This window comes from Brassica napus, chromosome A9 (assembly GCF_020379485.1).
Source record: "Brassica napus cultivar Da-Ae chromosome A9, Da-Ae, whole genome shotgun sequence".
NCBI lineage: Eukaryota > Viridiplantae > Streptophyta > Magnoliopsida > Brassicales > Brassicaceae > Brassica > Brassica napus.
Genome location: NC_063442.1, coordinates 16,939,055 through 16,963,555, shown reverse-complemented (window position 1 = coordinate 16,963,555; position 24,501 = coordinate 16,939,055). Strand labels below are relative to the sequence as shown.

The 24,501-nt window shown below is 36.1% G+C and overlaps 3 protein-coding genes across 3 annotated transcripts; 2 read left to right on the top strand and 1 right to left on the bottom strand.

Annotated features, from left to right (window-relative positions):
• The first annotated feature begins 7,599 nt into the window (after window positions 1–7,599).
• On the top strand, window positions 7,600–15,124 carry LOC106366873 (mediator of RNA polymerase II transcription subunit 16-like). Its single transcript, XM_048740775.1, has 16 exons — window positions 7,600–8,098; window positions 8,172–8,240; window positions 8,310–8,398; window positions 8,473–8,585; window positions 8,769–8,870; window positions 9,333–9,429; window positions 9,650–10,246; window positions 10,404–11,022; window positions 11,100–11,179; window positions 11,492–11,574; window positions 12,004–12,240; window positions 12,644–12,815; window positions 13,103–13,647; window positions 13,820–13,996; window positions 14,097–14,444; window positions 14,540–15,124. Exons 1-16 carry the CDS (start codon window positions 7,830–7,832, stop codon window positions 14,684–14,686), a joined length of 3,744 nt encoding a protein of 1,247 aa, XP_048596732.1. The 5' UTR covers window positions 7,600–7,829; the 3' UTR covers window positions 14,687–15,124.
• A 1,338-nt stretch (window positions 15,125–16,462) lies between these two features.
• LOC106364469 (sphingolipid delta(4)-desaturase DES1-like) lies at window positions 16,463–19,295 on the top strand. The gene is made up of 2 exons (XM_013804039.3): window positions 16,463–17,571; window positions 18,304–19,295. The coding sequence occupies exons 1-2, from the start codon at window positions 17,404–17,406 to the stop codon at window positions 19,138–19,140; spliced, it is 1,005 nt and encodes a 334-aa protein (XP_013659493.2). The 5' UTR covers window positions 16,463–17,403; the 3' UTR covers window positions 19,141–19,295.
• Window positions 19,296–20,656: 1,361 nt separating this feature from the next.
• Window positions 20,657–22,428, bottom strand: LOC106366871 (monothiol glutaredoxin-S17). Its single transcript, XM_013806539.3, has 3 exons — window positions 22,160–22,428; window positions 22,002–22,076; window positions 20,657–21,659 (listed from the first exon to the last, which is right to left on the bottom strand). The coding sequence occupies exons 1-3, from the start codon at window positions 22,328–22,330 to the stop codon at window positions 20,838–20,840; spliced, it is 1,068 nt and encodes a 355-aa protein (XP_013661993.2). The 5' UTR covers window positions 22,331–22,428; the 3' UTR covers window positions 20,657–20,837.
• Between the last annotated feature and the right edge of the window lie 2,073 nt (window positions 22,429–24,501).

Below are 24,501 nucleotides of genomic sequence, written 5' to 3'. Positions count from 1 at the left end.
AATCTGTCGCTGTTTCGTCGTAAAAAAAAACACGGGCCTCTGTAATTCGTCGTAACCTTACGAGAAATTTGCGACGGTATGTAATCTTATATATACCCCCGAGCGCCCACTCTTTCTTTCCTCTATACTTCCTCTCCATTTCCTCTCCATTTCCTCCATGTTTCGTTGCAATGGTAAGCCTCTCTAATTCCTCTCTAATTTGGTTAGTTTAGGATAAATTAGGTGGTTAGTATAGGGAATTTAGATAGGTTTACGGATCTTATGTTATTTAGTGTTGATTAGGTGGATAATGTTGGGAAATATACTGTTGACGAAAATTTAAAAAATTAAATTTTTTTCTCAGGTTCGAAAAGGTAGACTTACTGCCCATTACAAAGAGATGTTCGGTGAGCCGGATAGTCGTTTAGACCCGTCGTCTTCTTCAGCTCCCGGTTCTTCGGGTCATGAGACTGTCCCCGAGACTCAGTACACTCAGAGAGTCTTTGGGTGTCCTTCTCCTAGTGCACCATCGGTTCCTCATGTGCCTCCCCCGATGGCTCATCCGACGATGCCTCCTCCTGTGCCTCCTCCGATGCCCGCCGAGATTCATCCCGATTTGATGGTGCCTCCGAGTGCTCCTTACTCGCAGTACACTGTAGAGGACATTCTCCGTCTGCCAGGAAGAGAAGGTTTACCAGTCATCGACCCCGACCGACCGGACGGAACTTTGTGGTATGTTACATTATTTTTTTATTCGTTTTAAATTATTTTATAACTTTAAAAAATAATTTATATTTTAAATTTGTATTTTCCAGGTTTGGGATTGACGGATGTCTTGCATCGGACGTAACCGACACGATGAAAAGTTACTTCTCCATGCCACATCCGAACTGGAGTAAGATGCCTCACTACGTCAGAAAGACGTGGTTCAAAATTTACGCTGTAAGTTTCTATTAATTAATTATATATCTTTTAATTTTTTCATGATTTATATATATATTTCTTTCTGAAAAACTAATTATAAATTATTTTTTCCAACAGCAAAAATATAATTTGACTTTGGGGATCACTCAGAGGGTTAGGAAGAAGTTTATCGCGAAGACGAAAGTTCGCTTGTTGGATACGGTCTCCAACTGGAAGGGTGACTGGATCGTGAAGGGATATGAGCGTGGCAAACCCGCTGAGCTCACCACGGAGGTCTGGGATGGCCTCATCCGATATTGGCGTCTTCCTGATTCCATTAGAGTCGCCCAGTCTTGCTCTAACTCCCGTAACACAGTCGATGAGCACGGGAACGGGCCGATGCTTCACACTACGGGCCAAAAATTCTACGCTGGTGTCCGTTTGGAAATGGTAATTAAATATTTAATCAAATTAAATTTTTAATATATTTTTATATTTTTTTATATTCTAACTTTCTTAAATGTTTTTTAGGCCAAAGAGACGGGAGGACCCACAAGAACTCCCGTCTCTTATGGAACTTTACGAGAGGACCCACAAGAACAAGGCGGGCCGATTTATAGATGGCAAGTCCGAGCAAATCTACAATGATTTGGCTGCTCGGGTTGAAGAACGCCAGACCCAGCTGACCCAGCAGTCCACCGATGGATTATCCGTCACCTTATCCACACCTGAAGTGGATAAGATTTACGAGGAGGTAAATTTTCTAAAATTTTAATTTTTTTTATTATTAATTTAATTTAACTTTAAATTTTTACTAACAAAATTTATTTTTTGTTTTTAAGGTTGTCCCTAAAAAAAGAGACGGACATTGGGGATTGGTTCCGTCAACGATGTTCTGAGAGCGACATCGTCTTATGGTCAGCGACGGGATGATGAAGTCTCTCAGCTGCGTAGGGAGTCCGATGAGCTGCGTAGAGAGTCTACTGAGCTGCGTCACGAGTTGAGCTCAACGCGATCTCGTATGGGTGGACTCGAGGGCTTCTTGGACGTTGTAGCGGCCACAAATCCGGAATAGGAGACCTTGTTGAGGACCATGCGACAACGAAATCCTATTTCAGGCGAGTCATCATCCGACACACATGTCGAGGCAGATGTAACAGCGAGGAGTGATGAATTCTACCGGGCGATGAACGACTCTTAGATCTTTTTTATTTCGGTTCTTGTATTATAAATTCAAAACTTATTTATATATAATTTTTTTTGTTTTTGAATTTTAATTTTATTAAAAAAATAAATAATTTTAATTATTGTTTAATAATATTTTTATATTTCTGTAAAATAATGAAACGAAGTAAATTCGTAGCTAATGTTGCGACTTCGTTACGTGGAAGTTTAACGAGCCCTTTACGAGGAAGAGTTTACAAGGAAATGACGTGGAAAAATATAAGTGTTTTTTACGAGGAAAACTTGCAAGGTATTTACGTGACCTTTACGAGGATATATTTTCGATTAATTTACGTGTGTTTTACGAGCAACTCGTTTCGAGGTATTTACGAGGAAATGTAGCGGCGTCCTTACGTGGAAGCTTTACGTGCTCTTTATGACGAAGTGCTTTTCTTCATTTTTACGACGAAATTATTTCCTCGCTATGTTACGACGAATTAGCGAGGAGATATGCTTTACGATAAATGTTTAACGACGAAACGGGTTTTCTCGGTAATTCCTCGTATACTTGCTTTTACGACGAATTCACGAGGAAAAACGCCATCGTAAATCTTTGGTTTCTTGTAGTGGGTGTTTGTATTTGCTAGACGAGCAGCTCGCTTTGACTACGAAACTGGAAACATTCTTCAGTTATCAGAGAACTTGGTTCGGTAAACTCATTCAAGGAGGTTGCATCACTGAACCGAACCAAAAGGGAGGAGTCAGACAGCCTGAAGTTTGGATTACACCGAACCACATCAAATCCGGCGATAGAATACATCACTCCCGCCGTGAGATGAGGTCGGAAGGTTGGAACACATCTAGCATTCACAGTGGCTGGCATGAGAGTTCCCTGAAAAATGATTGGAAATATATCAGAGTAGCAAAACAGATTATAGATGGTAATTAAATTATTAAAGAACAAATTCGTAATTTTCACGATAGTTCACCTGCCATTGCATCATTATTATCAAGAGTATAACATTAGACTCACCTTCCAATCAATCAAAAGCATATCGACTGATATGATCATTTCACCACCACGCCTAACATATCTAGCCTCCAGAATTGCATCAAATCTAACTTCAACTTTCAAAGAACATCTTCCAGACTCCAACTTAGAAAGGAAAACTTGGGAGTTAGTTATATCTCAGAAAAAGTGTTTTGTTGTTTGAACAGATTTAATAAGATGATTGTAAGAGAAAGAAAGCTGGCCTATTTATACGCTCAGGTTCACCGACTCCTAATCAAGCATGCATTCAAGGCTATATCGTGGTGACTGAAGCAATGGAGATTAATCATGTAGAAGAAACAAACATATGAGTTTCAATGCCACAGATGATTCAGACGAAGATGAAAATTTTATGAAAACGAAGAAGGCGAAGACAACGCTAGAAGTCTAGAGTTTTCTTATTCAGGTTATGGGCATGTACTACATCAACCACAACCGACCACTTTCCCAGCCCATACACACAAAAACAAATAAACTCAACAGAAAATCCAAATATTAGATACAATTGAAATAAATGAAACGCAACGCACATATAAAATGGGATACATGTCGATATAACATAAGCCGGTTTTTCTATGTGGCATCCTAGATGTCGGTGAGAGCTAACTTTATTTTATATAATAAGATAATAAGATATCTTCTTTTATATAAAAATATTTACACTAGAAGGCAGTTTTTGAGTTTATTATTTCACTCTAGGACAGTTTCAACTACCAACACACTTTTTCTCTCATCTCAACACCTTCTCTCCTTTTTCTAGCGTATGAAAACTCATTATTACCCTTCTCATTATCTTTCTTTTAAATCTAACAAAAATACAAAAAAAAAGAATTATGTGGCCATAAATTAATCTCTTTTTCTCTTTTTGTTTCCTTATCTCTTACATTCTTTTCTTATCTTTCTTATACAAATTTTTTTTTCTGTAAAACAAATCATGTTGAGAAGAAGATGAAGATTATGATGAAGATGAAAAACACGTGACGATGGAGTTCGATTTTACAACCCTTAGTCGGCCTCATATAGAACCAGTAAAAGAATAAGATGAGGAAATAGAGGATGACAGAGTTGATGATGAAGACGGCGACGACGGTGAGAACAAAGACGGCGACGGCGACGACAAGGATGACGAAGGTAAATGTGAGGTATGATTCTGAGATAATAAGTTTGTATGGAATCATCAGCATCAATGTTTGGAATCCTCGACTCATCTTCCACCGTGGATTTAACAATCGTTCCAGTGATGGATAGATAACTTCGATGAACTCGGTTTGTGCATATGGCTGCTTCCTTATAATTTCAATGAAGCGATTATGATTGAACTGAAATCTAATGAGTTCTTGTCTTCTGATTAAAATTTCAACAAAGCGGTTATGATTGAACTGAACAACGACTCCGGTTTTCATCGTTAAAGGTGTAAAGATTTGTAATTTTTGAATGCACATATTCATGTGTACATAATGTTTGACTGTCCACGTGTACATCAGTTTAAAAAAGAGACGTAAGATAAATATAAACTCTTTGATAATAATCATTTTTAAACTTTCATTACAACTTTTCACTTATATGAAGCAAAGAGAGTCCTCACTACGGTTTGTCCAAAAAAAAAAGTCCTCACTACGTATGTGAAAAGCTCCAATTTTTTTCCTTCTTAGCAACATAGATCGAATTGGATACCAAACTTTCCATATCAAAAGAAAATTGGATGAATCAGATGGAAAGACTTGTATTTTATTAAGTTATTTGCAACTATTACACCATAAATAAATATGACTGAATCAAGTCTTGAAGACTAAACATAGTGTACATGTGTACATCAACGTGCCTGCGTACATGTGGACACCTACGAGTACATGTACATGTAAAACACTTGCAAACAAAGAATGCGAGTGTTTATTTTACTTGGACAATGCTTCTCCTCTAAAACTTATCAAACTAAAACAGACCAAATCTTCTTACTAAGCCAGCTTCAATGTTGTATATCTCTCATACACAATGGGTACCCATTTTTTGGTCGATGCACCACAGCCGGCGTTTGTGGTACCAATTAAGTGTTCAAGATTATATGTACGGACAATGCAACGTCTGATATTTTTTATACATGGCTTTCACAATAAAAAAAGATCATAAGAATATTACTTAGTACAAGACATTCCCACCAAATGTCGTTCACTGGACAACTGAGATGTCCACATGGACAATTTACACAAGGCGTACACATGGACAACTTACACGCGGCGTACACATGAATAGTTTCTTGTCTTTGACTCCATGCCAATACTTGTCCACATTATGGAGTTGTCCATCCAAGAACAAAAAAAAAAGAATAATAGATAATTCAATGAAGACACATCGTTCAAACCAACATTTCCAACAAAACAAATACATCATATAACAATATAACATAAAATCAGAACCTTATGTTTCTCTAGGATCCATACAGATCTGAATTAGCTTTGTAAGTCATTTCAAAATACTAGATTCAAAAATCATATATACTTTGTGAATCATCCAAAGCTAAGTTTCAAAGGTAATACATAATAAGCTGAGCTGATATAAATAAATAAAAAACGAATCTAAAGGAAGCAAGCTGCATCTTTTGGAATCAGAGATCAACTTTATAATTGAAATTCAGTATTAAGCAGGAGAAAACAAATATAATAAATGTAATCTTACCTCGCCAAGCTGCCGTCAACTTAGTTCCAATCTCTCTGGATTTACATCATCTAGCTTCATCTGCGGCTGAGACGGAGATTGAGCAGGAGGTGGAGATACATCGGGTTTCTTAGCCACTTTCTCTTTGCCTTCATTTGTACTTATGGGTACAGCTTGTTTTTATGATATTTCTCTGGTGGTTATTCTTGTGGAGGATGAAAGTAGAGGTGGAGAAGAATAAGATAGACCAACGGATCAAGACTTTGATTCAGAAAACCCACCATCGGAACCTGAGAGAGGTGTATGCACACTTAGATTTTTGTTTCTTTGTTTCAAATCAGTTTAATTTGATCCATAACCACTTTATCGACATAGAAAAGGAGAAAAGAAGGTGAAGAAAGAGATAAAAAAAAGAAAACAATTTTATTTATAAAAAAAAAGGTATGGCTGTAAATAAAAGAAGAACAATGATATATTGTGCTTTTAACACCCCACAAAAAGGTGAGTGTTGTTAGGGCTAGTGCTGTCATTTTACTTCCACAAATTACCTCAGTAGTGAAATCTTTCTCATTGTGTAATAAAAAGACATTTTATGTTAATAACTCTATTTTATATATAGGGGACTTACTCATAAATGATCAGTTTCTCAAATAAATAGGGTTAAATTGCAAGACAAAAAATTTCACCAAATCGTTTGTGACTTTGTGTTATCCCCGAGTTTGTAACATGTGTTTTTAAGAAGTGGCTTCGTTTTATTAAGCCTTATCAACTTCTGATGTGTTCCTTTTGGGCGTACGTTGGAAAACATATTTGGCTTTGAACACAGCAGTCGATTAGTCTCTCTTAATCTATATGTGACTATCTCTCAACCTCTTTCCCTTTAACTCCATCAATGTAGGAAACCCATCACTTAATCTAACTGAAAAGATGTGTTTTTAGCCTCTCTTCCAATTCTCCAATCAAGAGAAAGCGTGATTTTTTCCTCTGTTATAAAAACATGGTTATTAAGTCATCTCTGTTTTAACAGGACAGGGGAAGGCTCTTCTCTCTTTGTCTTCTTGAAAGTTGCTCAAACTATTATCTAATGTCAAAATATTCCACTGTAAAGAAGACAGAATGAAAAAATGACTCGAGAAGCCCACTGGAGTGATTTATTTTTCTTAGACCTAAAGTTTCCTCAACATGTTCAGCCAACATAAAAATGCAGCAGATAAGATAAAACGAAAGTAAGTAGAGTGTTACCTAGAATACCGATAATCAGGTAGGAGCATAGCATACATGTCGCACCACAGCTTCTCTTGATTCGCCATGTGACCACACCTCACCAACCTCATTTGGTTCAAAGAGTATCTTTGACTAAACTCATTAAAATATAAAATATAATCTTACAAAGAAATAAATATCGTTATTGAAGTGTGAAATGTGAGTAATTTTACTAAAATATAAAATATATATTAGATAGTCACATTTAAAAATCGTTATTAACATAACTAAGAAATAAATAATATTATAAAACTTCAAAACTGTGTCCTTTTTCTCAGCCATTTTACATTTATTTGTTTAATATTATGAAAAACTATTCATAATATTAAAAAAATTAAAATAAACAGATAAAATAGTTTAATAGCATATAACCCAAAGATATTGGAAAATATTATAATTTAAACAATAAAATCTTAACTAATATGTATATTTTTAAATGATACAAATTTATATTAGATATTAGATGGTGATTTGACAAAAAAAAAATATTAGATGGTGAAAATTTTATATATAGGGGACTTACTCATATATGATCAGTTTCTCAAATAAATAGGGTTAAATTGCAAGACAAAAATTTTCACCAAATCGTTTTCATCACACCCACCGTGTTTTTAATTGGTTGGGTCTTCCCGGCGACAACCGTGACACAAACCCTAAAAAAAATTGGATAGTGAAATTGAATTTGGGATTGTGGATTTTGGAATTTTCTACGCACTAACTCTTTCTCTCTCTACACGCACAGTGCTTTCTGTCGCCTTCAATCGCGACTTTTTTTTTGGCTTATAAAGATTAGGGTTTTATTGCTCTCTCGCTCGACATGAATCAGCCCCAAGTTTCTCTGGGTAACAGCACTGGAGGCGACGCCAAGGAAGAAGAAGAAGAAGAAGAAGAAGTGAATCAACATCAGCTAGAAGAGGAGGAGGAGGAGGCTGAATCTAGGGATCAAATCGTCGTCGAGGAGAAATCAGACGATCAGATGGAGGTTGATCCCGTGAGTCCCGCAACTGTCTTCTGCGTTACGCTTAAACAGCCCAACTCCAATCTGCTCCATAAGATGAGCGTCCCTGAACTCTGCCGTAACTTCAGGTCTCCTCCTTACTTACTTCCTCCCATCGACTATGTTTTCAAATTCATCATTTCTTCTTTTGTTTTATGTCAGTGCCGTCGCCTGGTGTGGCAAGTTGAATGCTATTGCTTGCGCTTCTGAGACCTGCGCCAGGATTCCAAGGTTTTATTTTTTCTTTTTCCTTTTCAATCTTAGAGATGAAAGTTCTCATCTTTCACCCTCTTGTTGCAGCTCCAAGGCAATTCCACCCTTTTGGATCCCAATTCACATCTTAATTCCCGAGCGACCTACTGAGTGTGCCGTGTTCAATGTTGTTGCAGGTATTTTCATATTACTTTGCTTTCTAATTGAAACTATTAAAATGACTATGATACTTTTTTTTTTGTTTATGTAGACTCTCCTCGTGATTCTGTCCAATTTATTGAATGGTCTCCCACTTCTTGTCCTCGTGCCTTACTCATTGCTAACTTTCATGGACGGATTACTATCTGGACCCAGCCTACTCAGGTTAGTTCTCTTATGGATGTGCTCTATTACTAATCAAACGAACAGAAAAGAGAGTTGCCGTTTTCCAATTGGTCCACCTGTATAAATCTTTTGTGTCTTGTTCTTCTAAATGTTGATCTCCCACTTGTGTCAATATGTTTAGCAAACCTCATATAATTTTTTTAATCTGGTTTGGTCTTGCAGGGTGCGGCTAATCTAGTGCACGATGCTACCTCTTGGCAGTGTGAGCATGAATGGCGTCAGGACATTGCTGTTGTTACAAAGTGGTTGACGGGGGCTTCTCCTGTACGTATTTTAAACTTTTACTTATCTGACACTATCATTTACACGACATATTTTCTTTTTACCTTCATGAGTTTATTAACTGATTACTGGATGGGTTGCATGTGAGAGTGGGGAATGGAATTGCTAAATTTTGTGTGTAATTGAACCTGAAATGTCTCTACGTTTTGGAAGAAATGAGACAGAGAGACCAAAGTTTCCTTGAAGTCCAGCTTAACTGATATATATTAGCTTTCTTTGCGAAATTACAAAACTCCTAAAACATCTTCCATTTGCATTTCTCTGATACGTTTCTGTAATGATTGGCATGAACACGTAAGGAATGAATAACAGATAGATGATACTGCCTTTGCAAAGTATGTGTTGTGAAAGTCTAATTTAATATTGTTTCTGGCCCATCAGTTTACTGCTCTAGCTTATCCTGGAAAATTTATTCTGATTGTGTTTTCTTCTTTCGAGAATCAGTATAAGTGGTTATCCTCCAACTCCAAGACAAGTTCTGGAACAAATGCAAAGTCAACTTTCGAGGAGAAATTTCTCTCACAGAGCTCCGAAAGCTCAGGTTTTCTTCTTCTCATCTCTTGTGTCCTACTTTATATTGATATATTTAGAACTATCCACATAACTGTGAGTTTTTTTAACATACCTTATATATATGTATTGATTTTCATACCTATATATGTGACAAGATCAGTGCAACATGTTACGCTTTCCATGGTTTGGCATTTGTGCATGTTCTTTCACTTCCGGTGACGGATCTGACCCTTGACCATTTGTTGCAGCTCGGTGGCCCAACTTTCTCTGTGTATGCTCTGTTTTCTCATCGGGGTCCGTTCAGCTTCATTGGTCCCAGTGGCCTTCTAACCAAGGAGGCACTGCACCAAAGTGGTTTAGTACAAAGAAAGGTCTTTTAGGTGCAGGGCCTAGTGGGATTATGGCTGCTGATGCTATCATAACGGACAGTGGTGCCATGCATGTAGCAGGGGTTCCGATTGTAAATCCCTCAACAATTGTAGTATGGGAGGTGACCCCTGGCCCGGGAAATGTACTCCAGGCGACTCCAAAAATCTCTACAGGCAGTCATGTGCCACCATCCCTTAGTTCTTCCGCTTGGACAGGCTTTGCTCCTTTAGCTGCATACTTGTTCAACTGGCAAGAATACTTGATATCCGAGATAAATAAAGGGAAGAAGCCTACGGATCAAGAATCCAGCGATGCAATATCACTTAGCTGCTCGCCAGTTTCCAATTTTTCTGCTTACGTAAGTCCCGAAGCTGCAGCTCAGTCTGCGGCAACCACTACATGGGGATCTGGAGTTACTGCTGTTGCTTTTGATCCAACTCGTGGTGGTTCAGTAATAGCTGTTGTTATAGTTGAGGGTATTGTTCACGTTCTTCTCTGAGCCTCATACTGATTTCATGATAATCAACATCTTCAGTTATACATTGAGTTGTTTTCTTTAAAACAAAATGCTAATCCCATGCATCTGCATTTCATGTTTCCGGGATACTTATTTATAGTTACTTACGTTTGCAGGACAGTACATGTCGCCATATGATCCAGATGAAGGTCCTTCAATTACAGGTTGGAAAGTACAGCGCTGGGAATCAAGTGTTCAACCTGTTGTACTGCATCAGATATTTGGAAACCCAACTTCAAATTTTGGTGGACAGGTCCCCACACAAACTGTCTGGGTATCGAGAGTGGATTTGAGCATACCACCTACAAACGATTTCAAGAATCATCAAACAGCTGTTGCAGGGCCTAGTGTGGATGCACAAAAGGAGCCTGATTCTGGTGATGACAAGGCTAACAAGGTTGTTTTTGACCCTTTTGATTTGCCAAGTGATATTCGTACACTTGCACGGATTGTCTATTCTGCTCATGGTGGTGAAATTGCGGTTGCTTTTCTTCGGGGTGGAGTTCATATCTTTTCGGGTCCAACTTTTTCACCCGTTGAAAACTATCAAATAAATGTCGGCTCAGCTATTGCTGCACCCGCATTTTCTCCAACGAGCTGCTGCTCGGCTTCTGTATGGCATGATGCTGCCAAGGACTGTGCTATGTTAAATATCATTCGTGTTCTTCCACCTGCCCTTCCACCTAACCAATCAAAGGTTGATCAATCAATGTGGGAGCGGGCGATTGCTGAGAGGTACGTCATCTCTGGTATTTATTCGCTAGCCTGTTTGGTTGTAAAGAAACTTATATGGTTGCACTTTGTTTGAACAGATTCTGGTGGAGTCTTTTGGTCGGAGTTGATTGGTGGGATGCAGTTGGCTGTACACAGAGTGCTGCAGAGGATGGCATTGGTATAATTTGTGGTGCTTATAAGTTTTCTTGATTTAAATGCTGTTTAATCTTTTCGCTCAGAAATTAGTTGTGCTTTAGCTCTAGAACAACCATTTTTTAGTTTGCTTAGAAATGATCTTACTTTTAATAAGCTCCATGGCATTCAAAGAACCTATTTTCTACTTGTTTATTTTGTAGAGAGTATTGTACTCTATGATTTTATGATAACTTTCAATGACATAGAGCATAACGATTCAGATGTTACTGTCTTGATTGGATGATACACGGTTGAAAGCATCGGATGACACATTTCTTTTTCTTGATGATTACAGTTTCGCTGACCAGCGTGATTGCTGTCATGGATGCTGATTTTCACTCCCTTCCTTCAACACAACACAGGCAACAATATGGTCCTGTATGTTTTTCTAAACTCATTAATCTTTTCACCTTTTCAGAATATTTGAGTTGTTTGCTTGGCCGTACCGTATCGTTAGCCTTCATAAAACTTGGTTTACCTTGTGCTTTTTCTGTTTCTTAATGATTAATTTTAGCTGTATAAAGCTACTCTATTATACGAGCCTGTAGACCCTATTTGTGTTGGTTCTTCTATTCGACTATGCGATCGTAGTTTTCCCAAAAAAACGGGAAAAAACACTTCCCGTAGTTATCTGATTTTGAATGGGTTGAGTAGCCAATATGGATACTGGATCTGACTCTTAAGACGATGAATAGAATCTTGGCAGGATTTTGTCCTCTTGTGATGCTTTGTTTTTTTTTTCTTAAACTTTGTTTTCAAGTTTGGTTTCTACTCTTTGGTAAAATCTTGTAATTTTATGGTTTTCAGAATCTAGACAGGATCAAATGTCGGCTACTTGAAGGAACCAATGCTCAGGAGGTTCGTGCCATGGTCTTAGATATGCAAGCAAGATTGTTGTTGGACATGCTTGGAAAAGGAATTGAATCAGCTCTTGTTAACCCTTCAGCGTTGGTTATTGAGCCATGGCGAACAGATGGTGAGACCATATTAAGCACCGATCCTGAGGCATTGGCTGTCGATCCTGCTCTTGTTTCCAGTATTCAGGTATATCTACCTCCAAGTCCGAGGATGGCGTTACATGTTTTTCTTTTTATGAGATGGAAATGCAAGTATGAATATTTTGAAGGCGCATGCATTGTTTTCATTTAAAGAGTTTCTGGTCTTTACTGTGTTAGTTTTGCTGAGGTATCTTCCTTCTTACAATCAGCCAAGACACGTTGTGTTTAAAACTTTGAATTAGATTTGGTTATTTTGCATATATAATTTTAGTTAGCTAATTGCACTAGTGATTGTTTCCACGAAGTCAACATATCATTTTTCTGTTCATGATCATATATTACTGAATATGAAATAAGACCATATCACTATCTTGATATGCAAAACTTATTTTCCTGTTGCTACTTTTCTGCTTTTCTCTGATTCTTTTTCTTTTTCATATCTTGTACAGGCTTATGTGGATGCTGTTCTTGACCTGGCTTCTCATTTTATCACACGTTTAAGACGCTATGCGAGTTTTTGTCGGACACTTGCAAGCCATGCTGCTTCCACTGGAACTGGCAGTAATCGCAACATGGTTGCCAGTCCCACACAAAATGCTTCGTCTCCTGCAACAACCCAGGGTCAGTATGCTGTTTATTTTGTCATTTCTTATTTTCTTTAGGCGTGAAGAATGGATAATGGTGCATAGCGGTAGAAATATCATTGTCTTGTGGGTAGGTTAGAATTCATGGAAATGAGATGAGCTTCTGAAGTCTAGATTTTCTTCTGGTCTGTAAACTTTAGTGTATAATCCATGTATCTCCCCTTCTTAGGTTAGTGGGTGGTACATTTGGTTATCTGTGTTGTTGGACTTGGCGGTAACTTGTAGGTATGTAATTGAGGGATATCTCAACTCTTTTATGTGCAGCTGTTCCTGACAAGTCAGTGAATCACGGACCAGGGCAACCTACTGCTACTACTAGTACTACAAACCCCAGCGGAAGCACACAAATGCAAGCTTGGATGCAAGGTGCCATAGCGAAGTTTAGTAGCTCAAATGATGGAGTATCAAACTCTACTGCAAGCCCAGTCAGTGGTTCAGCTACCTTCATGCCAATAAGCATCAATACAGGAACATTTCCTGGAACACCAGCTGTTCGGCTCATTGGGGACTGTCATTTCCTTCACCGGTTATGCCAGCTGTTGCTATTCTGTTACTTCCAGAGGTTACAGGCTTCGCGAAATCACCAGAAAAACGCTGATGCCAGTTCACAAAAGCTTCAAACGGGGGCTACCAGCAAGTCGGAAGAGGTCAACTCTGCTAAACCAAACCCTGCCTTGAACAGGATGGAGGAAGCCCAGGGATTCCGGACTTCTCAGTTGGGTGCTGGAGTGAAAGGGATTGATGATAATTCTGCCCGTACAACAAAGATGGGATCTGGGAATGCTGGTCAAGGCTATACTTTTGAGGAGGTAGGCACTTGTATTCCTTGTCTTCACTTTTATACAATTATACCTGGGCTTAAGCTGATCATCATGGGTGAGAATAATGAAAACCCTAGGTTGGTTGATCAAGAAAAAAAAATGCCCTGTTGATAAGTTCAATATTCTAGAAAGATCTTTTAGTTACGCTTTGATCTTTCAGGTGAGAGTTCTTTTCCATATACTAATGGATCTCTGCAAGAGAACAGCTGCGCTTCCGCATCCCTTGCCTGGCTCTCAGGTAGGTAGTGGAAACATCCAAGTTCGACTGCACTATATTGATGGAAACTACACTGTGTTGCCTGAGGTGGTAGAAGCAGCTCTTGGACCACATATGCAGGTAGTGCTGTTTGGTGAACTACATTATGAAATTGTATCCTTTTAGCTTTCTTTCATCCCTGATTCTCATTATATTGTTTAAAATAAAACTGAATAAACAGAACATGCCTCGTCCAAGAGGAGCTGATGCTGCTGGGCTTCTACTACGGGAGTTGGAGCTTCATCCCCCATCCGAAGAATGGCATAGAAGAAATTTATTCGGTGGTCCCGGGACAGATCCTGAGGATGCGGTCCCGTCAGATGATACTTTTTTCACGCAGGGTCATTCCCTAGATGTGTACGACAGAGTCCAAAGTCTTTGGCCAAGAAAACGCAGAATGTCTGAAAGAGATGCGGCTTTTGGTTTAAATACTTCTGTGGGTTTGGGTGCTTATCTTGGGATCATGGGTTCTCGTAGGGATGTTGTCACCGCGACGTGGAAAACTGGTCTTGAAGGAGTTTGGTACAAGGTTAACTCTTGATACATTTCCTTCCCTGCACATTTCTTTAATAATTGCAATACGAAAGTCTTCCGTTTGTAACTTGACTGTTTTCTTTATTACAGTGCATAAGATGCTTAAGGCAGACATCTGCATTTGCTTCACCAGGTGCTTCTAAGCAGCCAAATCCGAATGAACGTGAGGCGTGGTGGACCAGCCGTTGGGTTTATTGCTGCCCCATGTGTGGTGGAACGTGGGTCCGTGTTGTATAGAAGATCTACTATGCCTGGTTTGTCAAATTACCAGTTAATTTGAAGATAGTGCAAAAACCAAACCAGTGGGATTAATTAAGAGGTATAAGGTTAGCTTACACACTCAAAAGATATTCACCATACTTGCGATAATTTAAGTTTTGTTACTTGACAAAATTGCGTGGGATAAGAAGCGAAAGGGTATCTGCAAGGGTCTTGATGTGTAGTGACTTGTTAGACTTGGTAAAAGCCCGTATGGTTTTATAGGTTTGCTTCTTGTGGACTGTTTAAACTCTTCAGGCTATGATAGCGCCTGTAGAGAGCAGCATGGTGATGGTGTAATATATAGAGTCCATGATGTAGTAGAATACTAGAATCCATGATAAAACTTTATGTATTCGTTGACTTTCGATTCGTCATGAAACCAGTAGATGAAGAAAGACTAAATGTTTTATACTTTTTCTACGCTTTTTATTATTAATGTCAAGTCTCTTTAGACTAGAGTCGCTAGACCCCCGTTTAGTCTTTTTTTTTTTTTTTGTCATCTAGTATTATTAAATAAACATAGACAAAAATAAGTACATGTGAGGCCAAAACGACCCAGAAATTAAAAACAACAAAATGCTCAAAAACGAGCTCAGCCAAAAAGACAAAGCCTAAGGAGAGATGGACGGTCCATTCAAGCTTCTCCACACGTTAGACTCTTAGCGAGAAGAGGACACACGCCCTAAAGTTGAATTGCCACCATATTTCACCGGCATGCATGTCGCCGACGAAGCTTTAATCGGAAATCCACCGGAACCAAACCGGAAACAAAACACACCGCTCAAAAAGCCACAGTGACGAGATCTGGAAGTAAGAAAGATACCAGCCATAACGTTTTAGTCTTCAACGTCACAAACCAATAAATGTCGAGCACTAAAGTCCAAAAGGATCTCATCTTCAAATCAAGAGTTCCAAACAACTACCATCGCTGTTAACAAACAACTAAAGGAATCACTTGAAACAGAGGAAGAGCGAAGAAGAAGAGATCAAACACAATCCGAAACAAACTGGAACTACACCAGCGGATGATGTAAGGTAGAACCAGAAGCCAACGATATACACCTGAAGAAGGCGCGTCGTCGGAGCCAAAAGCCGACTAGTCAATGATGCTATCGGAGCCACTAGATGTCGGAACCTAATCCCGATACACGGGAGACAATGCCAGAGAAAATCAGCGACCTAACCATCGTCTCTCTCTCTGAAAGATACAGAGAGAGTTGGCCGATAAGTCTCCTCTAACCAGAGACGTGTTAGTCTCTCCGCTTAAAAATATAGTGATATAAATAATAATATTTTATTATATATCTAGTTGCATTTAGATAATTTAGTCTTCTTTTTTTTGTCAACCAATAATAATATTTAGTCTTCTAACTAGGTGTATGATCACGATAGCTACTAATTGCTTTGATTTTTGGTCAACTACTAGTTTATAATTTACATCTGTTACATTTCCCGCTTAAATCGATCAACAAGCATCTAAGGTTATTAGAATAAATTTACGACGTGAGAAGACATGCGTTGATAACACGTCCAAAATTAGACAAATATTTTCCTAAGGGTTTTGACTTCCTGACTAATTCACAGATCATAACAAAGATCTGTCAGTAAATATTTTCTTTTGTAAATTGGTATTTCAATTTTGTTTGTTCTTTAAAGATGTTTTCAGTGTTTTTTTGTAACATATTTTCTATTTTGTAGAATTATCAAACAAGATCTTGCAAACATATTCGCGTTCTGGCAGTTCTCGAAATTCACAATATTTGCTCAATTTACTCCAAACGAAGAAGAATACAGTTTGTCTGATCGGCAACTACGATAGTTGTACTTGTACGGTGTATGGTTTGATGTTGAACTTGACTGTAATTTATCTCTCCATGGTTAGACTTTGAATTTTGCACACGAAATTATAGATTATCAAACGATGCTTTGATATTTTCTCCAAAATTTTGGACACTTTCCTATCTAAAAATACAAATACAGTTGTTAAACTAAGTAATAAAACGATTGTGTGTTTCTTTTTTCTATATGCAATTTACCTGTCGTTCACTTCTATAGACTTTTAACCGACATCCTAAAATTTTGTCAAAAAACCAGACCAGTTCTGCATAGCTAAAGAAAACCGAGTAATTAATATATAAAAGTTTTTAGTCTTCAAATTTAGTAAGAAATATATGTATAAATTATTGAATCCCAAGTCCAGAACTATTTCAAGCTTTTAAATCCCAGGCTGGCCTTGAACATGCTAATTTTTCAAAACATTTTTTCCTTTGTAGGATAGTAGAGGAAGAGATCACGCCAAAAACTCATGCATGTTTTACAAAACAAAAAAAAACAATTGATAAAAAAGTGATAGATTGATCCAAAAAGAAAAGTGAATAGTTTAATCTTATAAGTTTGAACTGTAAAATGCCAGCCCAATTCTATTATACTACAACAAATAAAAACAAAATAAGATGTATATTAATATAAATTATTAAGAAAATCACCTATCACAGTGAAAACAACTGCATATTACTGGCTTAATTGTCTCCCTCATACACGTTCATGTGCACGTTCTCTTCGTTTCTCTCGTTGCACCATCTTCCAAAATTGCACCTCCATTTTTTTTCCAAAACCACATCTCTCTCTCTCTCTCTCTCTCCTCGTCTCACAAGAATAATAAGCCGACGGGAGAGACAAAAGAATAAACAAGAATGGGGAAAGGAGGACGTGAGAGTATATCAAAGGAAGAAGGAGTCATGGCTACAGACTTCTTCTGGTCTTACACTGATGAGCCTCACGCTTCAAGAAGACGTCAGATTCTCTCCCGCTATCCTCAGATTAAAGAACTCTTTGGTCCTGATCCATGGGCTTTTCTCAAGGTCTTTCATTTTCTATCATTGTTAGATCTGTTATTTTTTCCTGATCCTCTTTATTTTGATAATGTGTTTGAAGATGTACATCACATGAACGAATTAGTCAATATGAGATCTCAAACTGATTTGAGTTGGCGTTTAATGAAATCTGATTTGTTTTGATCCAACAACATTGGAGTTTGTTTCTCATTTGTGATCTTCCATGCTCCTTTTACGATCAAGTGGGATTTTCTTTGGTCTCTAATACGGTTTCACATTCGGTTTACCGTAACGGTTTGTTTTTAAGTCGGGTTTGATTTGGGTTTATATTGAAAAAGTAAAAATAAACAAAGTTAACTAATATGAGGATCGACCAGATTTAAAAATTAAAATAACTACGGGTACAAGGTCACATGACTATATATATTTAAAAATAATAATTTGGTGGATACAAATCTACTAAATTAATTAATTAAATTTTCGAGGTGATTAGGATGAATGTTTGGTCCCGCTATTAGTAAAGTGACCCTGAATATTATTTGGGGTTTAATATACTTTCTTAAAATATATTTATTTAAAAATACGTTTTAAAGAATTTTTCAGTTTATTTTATATTGAAATTTCCACCATACGGGTTGGTTTGGTTTTAAGTTTATGAATTTCGGTTTGGTTCAATTTTATCATTTCTAGCTAGCCCTCATTTTTGTTGTTGTGGTCTTTTGTGTAATCTGATTGAGAGATTGATTTTGCGGTGTACAGGTCACATTAGTCGTTATTCTCCAACTTACGGCAGCTGCAACCCTTCACGACTCAGGATGGCTCAAGATTCTAACCATTGCTTACTTCTTTGGATCATTCCTCAACCACAATCTCTTCTTAGCAATCCATGAGCTAAGCCACAACCTCGCCTTTTCAACTCCGGTCTACAACCGCTGCCTCGGTATTATTGCCAACCTTCCAATTGGTGTACCAATGTCAGTAACATTCCAAAAATACCATCTCGAGCACCACCGGTTCCAAGGAGTAGACGGTGTTGATATGGATGTCCCTACTTACACAGAAGCTCATTTAGTAACCAATGTTATTACCAAAACCATTTGGGTTTTGTTACAACTCTTCTTCTACGCTCTTAGACCATTATTCATCAAACCAAAACCACCCGGTTATTGGGAATTATTCAACTTTATTATTCAGATCGGTTTAGATGTATCCGTGGTTCTCGTCTTCGGATGGAGATCTTTTGCCTATCTAATCTTATCAACGTTTGTTGGAGGCGGAATGCATCCAATGGCTGGACATTTTATCTCGGAACATTACGTTTTTAACCCGGACCAAGAGACTTATTCCTATTATGGTCCACTGAATCTGCTAACATGGAGTGTTGGATACCATAACGAGCACCATGATTTCCCGAGGATACCGGGACATAAGCTGCATAAGGTGAAGGAGATAGCAGGCGAGTATTATGAAGGATTGGAGTCGTATAAGTCATGGTCACAAGTGATATATATGTATATTATGGATAAAACAATTGGACCTTTTAGCAGAATGAAGAGAAAACTCTCAACAGCAGCTACACGTAATAAGTCTGAATAGTTTACTTGTTCATTACTCAACATGTTTTTTTTTTACATCAAGCTCTTTGATTTTGTTCTGTTTTGATTTTTTTTTCGTTGTTTTTTTTGTAATGTATTCAAGAAATTTCATGTGATCTTGTGTTAGTTTATCTCACATTAAGACTTTAAAATATTTGTTGACGATATAAAAATCTTAGTAATTTTCCACTCTTGACTTACTAATTAAACATCCCCAAAACATTAATTACAAATTGATTTCACACATGTCATCTCTACAATCAATTTCACAAAAATTTGACATGACTAATAAAATTGATGATATAGCTTGTGAGTACATATGACAAGGACAATTACATTTAATGTGATTTATATTTTTGGTAAATTTTTTAAAATATGGTAATAAACAATTTTTGTTGATTTATATTTTTGGTAATTTTTTTGGAATATGCTAATAATAACTCATAGATCATCATTAAAATAAATATATTCAAATACGATTTTACAAATTTTGAAATATTATTTAATTCTAATTTTTATTCTTATAAAAAATTTATCACTAAAATTTTCAAAATTGTTTTCAAAAGTTATAAATTTATAATCATAAGATCATTAGTTTCTTTTATATATCTACAAATTTAAGAAATACTATTTAGTTTTAATTTTTGATAATTATACAAGTTTTATATTAAATATTTATTAATTTTATACAAGTTAATTTAATGTATTTAACCAAAAAATTGATAAAAATCTATCTAAGATTATAATTTTAAATATATACATGTATATTCTTAAATATAATTTAAACTAAACAAAATTACTTATTTATATTAATTTAACTTTTAGTTAAATCAAATTTATATTAAAATATTGGTAAGAAAATAATAAAATCTAAAGTATTAGTAAAATTTTATTTTTACATATAATTAAAATTAAAAAATTATTATACTGGACTTTAAAGCGATATCTTTCACCGCACCACCCATCTTCCAAGAGATGTAACTGGTAAACAAATATGGTATTTGTGGAATTTAAAATAAATAGAATGATAGGAATGGAATACATCAAAAAACCAAACAATATGTGAATGCTCATCATTTAACTAATATTTAATACATATTTTCAGTGCCGCGGTCCTAACTTTTTTAAGACCACAAGCCCAAACAACAAAAAGTGACCGAAAATAAAATTATGCAAATAACAGGATTCAAACTCGGCTTTATAATGAGTGGAGGTGCAACATAAGCCGCTAGACCATAGACAAGATTTTAAAAAATGTGGCCGGTTTAACCTTTATTAAAATGGCGGCCGAAAGCCCATACTTTATTCGCTTTGGCCAGAACCGGCTCTGCATATTCTACTCAACCCCTTATTACTTTAAGCATAATGTTTTTTTTTGTTTGTTCGTAATATTATTTTTCACTCCATTTTGCATAAATTATGCAGCTGAATTAGAGATGTCCTTAGTGTTAAGACGTTACCGAGCGTAAGATATAGAGTTCTATCAGTGGATAGTGGATGCTGGAGCATGCAAGGACTTACAACAAGCCAACAAATCATGATTCTGATATGCGAAAAAATGTTTCCTCAATCATTGAAATAAGCAGACAAAACCTTAAGTAAATAACAATGTCTTATAACACCTAAACCGGAACTAGAATCTTCTCAAACCACAAGTCCACAACAAGGCAAAAAAGGGAAAGAGAGATAGGCAAGTGATTACTCAGATAGTGTTGCTCCGAGGTCACCACTGTTACTCAGCTCCATAATGATATCACATCCTCCAACTAACTCACCTTTATAGTAAAGCTGAGGAAACGTAGGCCAGTTTGAGAAACTCTTTATCCCTTGTCTCACTTCTTCATCACTCAATATGTCAAACGACCCGAAATTCACATTCTCATCTCTAAGTGCTTTCACCACTTTTGAGCTAAACCCACACTTTGGTTCATCCGGTGAACCTTTCATGAAAAGCATAACCTTCTCCGAGTTAATCAACGTCTTCAACCTATCTTCAAGACTCTGTTTCCCTTTCTCAGACAACACTTGTCTCAGCTCGCCGCTCTTTTGCATCTCCAGGACAATGTCTGATCCTCCTAGAAGCTCCCCGTTGCAGTACAGCTGAGGAAACGTTGGCCAGTTTGAGAATTTCTTCAGACCTTCACGCACTTCGTTGTCAGAAAGTATATCGAAGCTTCCGAAATCAACATTCTCCTCTCTCAAAACGCCCACTACTTGCCTGCTAAACCCGCACCTAGGCTCTTCAGGAGTGCCTTTCATGAACAACATGACAGGGTGAGAGTTAGTGAGCTTCTCCAAACGGTCATTGAGATTTTCAGTGGTGGGCGCAGGCTGAGCTCGGTCTTTCACGGTAGCTTTCGCGTTCTCCTTCACGGTTTCAAGAATCGTCGGCCCTGCAGCTAACCCTAGGCTTGCCGGAGCAGCAGGCTCAGCAGAAGTACTAGAACCAGCTATTTTGCCAACCTTGTTGGCTAAACTCGATGGATCTGCGCCTTCAAGTGTATCCACAGCTTTGCCATCCTTCAATAACAACAAATTGTGGGAGACAAGAAAACACTTTAAAGTCAGGCAAAGGTAACAACTTTCAATACAATCTCAACAGTTACAGTGACAAAAAGCAAAGGTATGAACACAGATGAAGTATTACTAATGTCTTCTTCTCCTACATGCTCAAAACCTAGATTCATTGGGAGGGAGGGTTTCATCTTCTTGTTCTACCAAACTCAATTAACAATCTAACAGAGACACAAACTAGTCAAAACCCTAAACCCTAAATCATATCCTTCACTGCTAAAGTGCTAAACTTTCGATCAAAAACCCTAAACCCTAATCTTTCACTGATCTAAAGTTCTAAACTTTTACCTTGAAGAAGACGAAAAAGGGAACAGCAGAAACAGAGTAAGCTTCAGATATCTCAGGATGTTCCTCAGCTTCTACCTGACAAGAGCATCAAAAGGGGAGATGAATTGATTGGTCAGAGATTCAGAGAAGAGAGAGAGAGAGAGAGAGAGCGGACGAACCCTAAAGAAGTGGGAGCGAGGGAAATCAGTAGCGAGGTGAGAGAAGACTTGATCCATCTGCTTCGACGCATCACACCACGAAGCCCAGAAGTGAAGCGCGATTGGTGCGCCGCTCTGGCGCAAGTTATCAAGCTCCGACTTTGAAGCGATATCCTTCACCGCACCACCCATTTTCGAAGAGGAGAAGAGAGATCAACGATTGGATTATACAGTCGCTTAGCTTCTCTCTCGGAAGGATCTCGATCACTTTCGGTGATTACTAATGAACTAGTTTAAGACCTAATTGCACGAGATTATATATAAAAATAATTTTATATATCCCCTATATATTATTTGAGAAGCATTACAACATTATTTTGTAGCCACTTGTCATCACTAGAATGATTCTTAGAATCCTTAGAGAAATAGTTTGGTCCATCTAAATATATAATAAGTTTTTTATTAAACTAACCATAAATACATTATTAATGTGATTTACTATTTTCTTAAATAAAATTACAGAATTTCCTAAAGTGGCTAAAGTATATATGACAATTAATGATTTTGAATAATAAAGATTTAATAGAAATGAGGGTATCTTATATCATATTTGTATAATTTTAAACTATTAAAATAAATTAAACAACCATATTAACCATATAATAAAAATGAAATTTTTTCTTTATATGTTATATTTTCAATTTTTAAAAACGAGTATAAACTACCAAAACTGTTAAAAGTCTCACATTCAAATTTTGTGATCCATGATTTATTTTTTTTGTTAGGACATGATACAAATGATTAAAAAATCATATAAGTCGAAAGTCTCATTTAATAAGTATTAAAAATAAAGATATATATATATATATCATTTTAAATTAAATTATATGCCATATAAAAATGCATAAATATCTTAATTTTGATATTTACTTTGGACAAATTTTTTTGATGAAAAATTTGAAAAAATATTATAAATTACTTAAACTATTAATCCTATAGTGAAAATTTTGTTATTAGTAATTTATTTTTTTTGCTATAACAAATACAAAAAAACATATGAGTAGAAAGTATCATTTAATAAATATTAATATTAAAATATACTATATATATATGTTACTATCACTTAAATTTAATTATATACCATATCAAATAGAAAAAAATATTTTTTAGATTAATAAACTTTTATTTATATCTTCGCACCAATTTAATTATATAAGTAATAGTTAGTGACTTTTTAATTATTAAATATATATTTATTATTTCATAATATGTTAGAAACATATAATATATAAAATAATATATATATATAATGTTCATCCCGCGCAAGGCGCGGGTCTTAACCTAGTTTATTTGTAGAGAAAAAGATCAAAATAGCACTAAATCAAGTTTTTGTTCTCAAACTAGCACTCAAGGCCAAAAATCACAAAATAGCACTCAAGGGGTGGGTTTAGGGTTTAGAATTTAGGGTTTAGAGTTTAGGTTTTAGGGTTTAGAGTTGAGAAATGAGGTTTTGGGGATAAGATTTCAAATTTTGAAAAATAAAAAAAATTAAATTTTTCAAAAGATAAAATGCTATTTTGGTGATTTTAGTTTTTGAGTGCTATTTTTGTGATATAAACTTAGAAAGGTGCTATTTTGGAGATTTGCCCTTATTTGTATTTACTTATGTATTAGTATTATGCATATAATTAAATTAGAGTAATCACATATATCAAAACAATATATTGTGTTTATTTATGATACTTTTTTAGTAAATAAATCAAAACAATCATTTTTTATTTTATATGGTATATAACTAAATTTCAATTATATGGACATATGTATAATATATATTTCAATATAAATATTCATTATTGAAAATTCATGCTTATATAATAAACACAAAATATCTAATGTGCGATTTTTCGGATGCAAATTTCAAAATTAAAATATTAAGGTTTCTATACTTTTTCAATACAAATTTAGAAATTATTATATTTAAGTATTTTTCTATGTTATAGTTTAATTTTAAACTATATTAATATATAAATTTAGTTTTTATTATTTTACACATTAAAATAAATAAAAACATTTTATTGTATTTTCGACACATGTAAATCCAGTTAAAATCATTGTACTCGCTTCTGTTGATTTACATTAGTTTTTCAAAAGACTTATTTATTTACTAAAATATAAAAGTATATTGTTAAAAGAATTACTATTAATTTGATCTAAGATCCACACGACAATATTCTTACATGTTTATGAGTTACACCAAAAGCCCACACGATCTCCAACTCCAAGTTAATGAAACGCTATGTTTTGAAAACGGACACATGTCAGCTGAATTAGTGATGTGTCCGCCTATGTGGATAGCCTAGGAG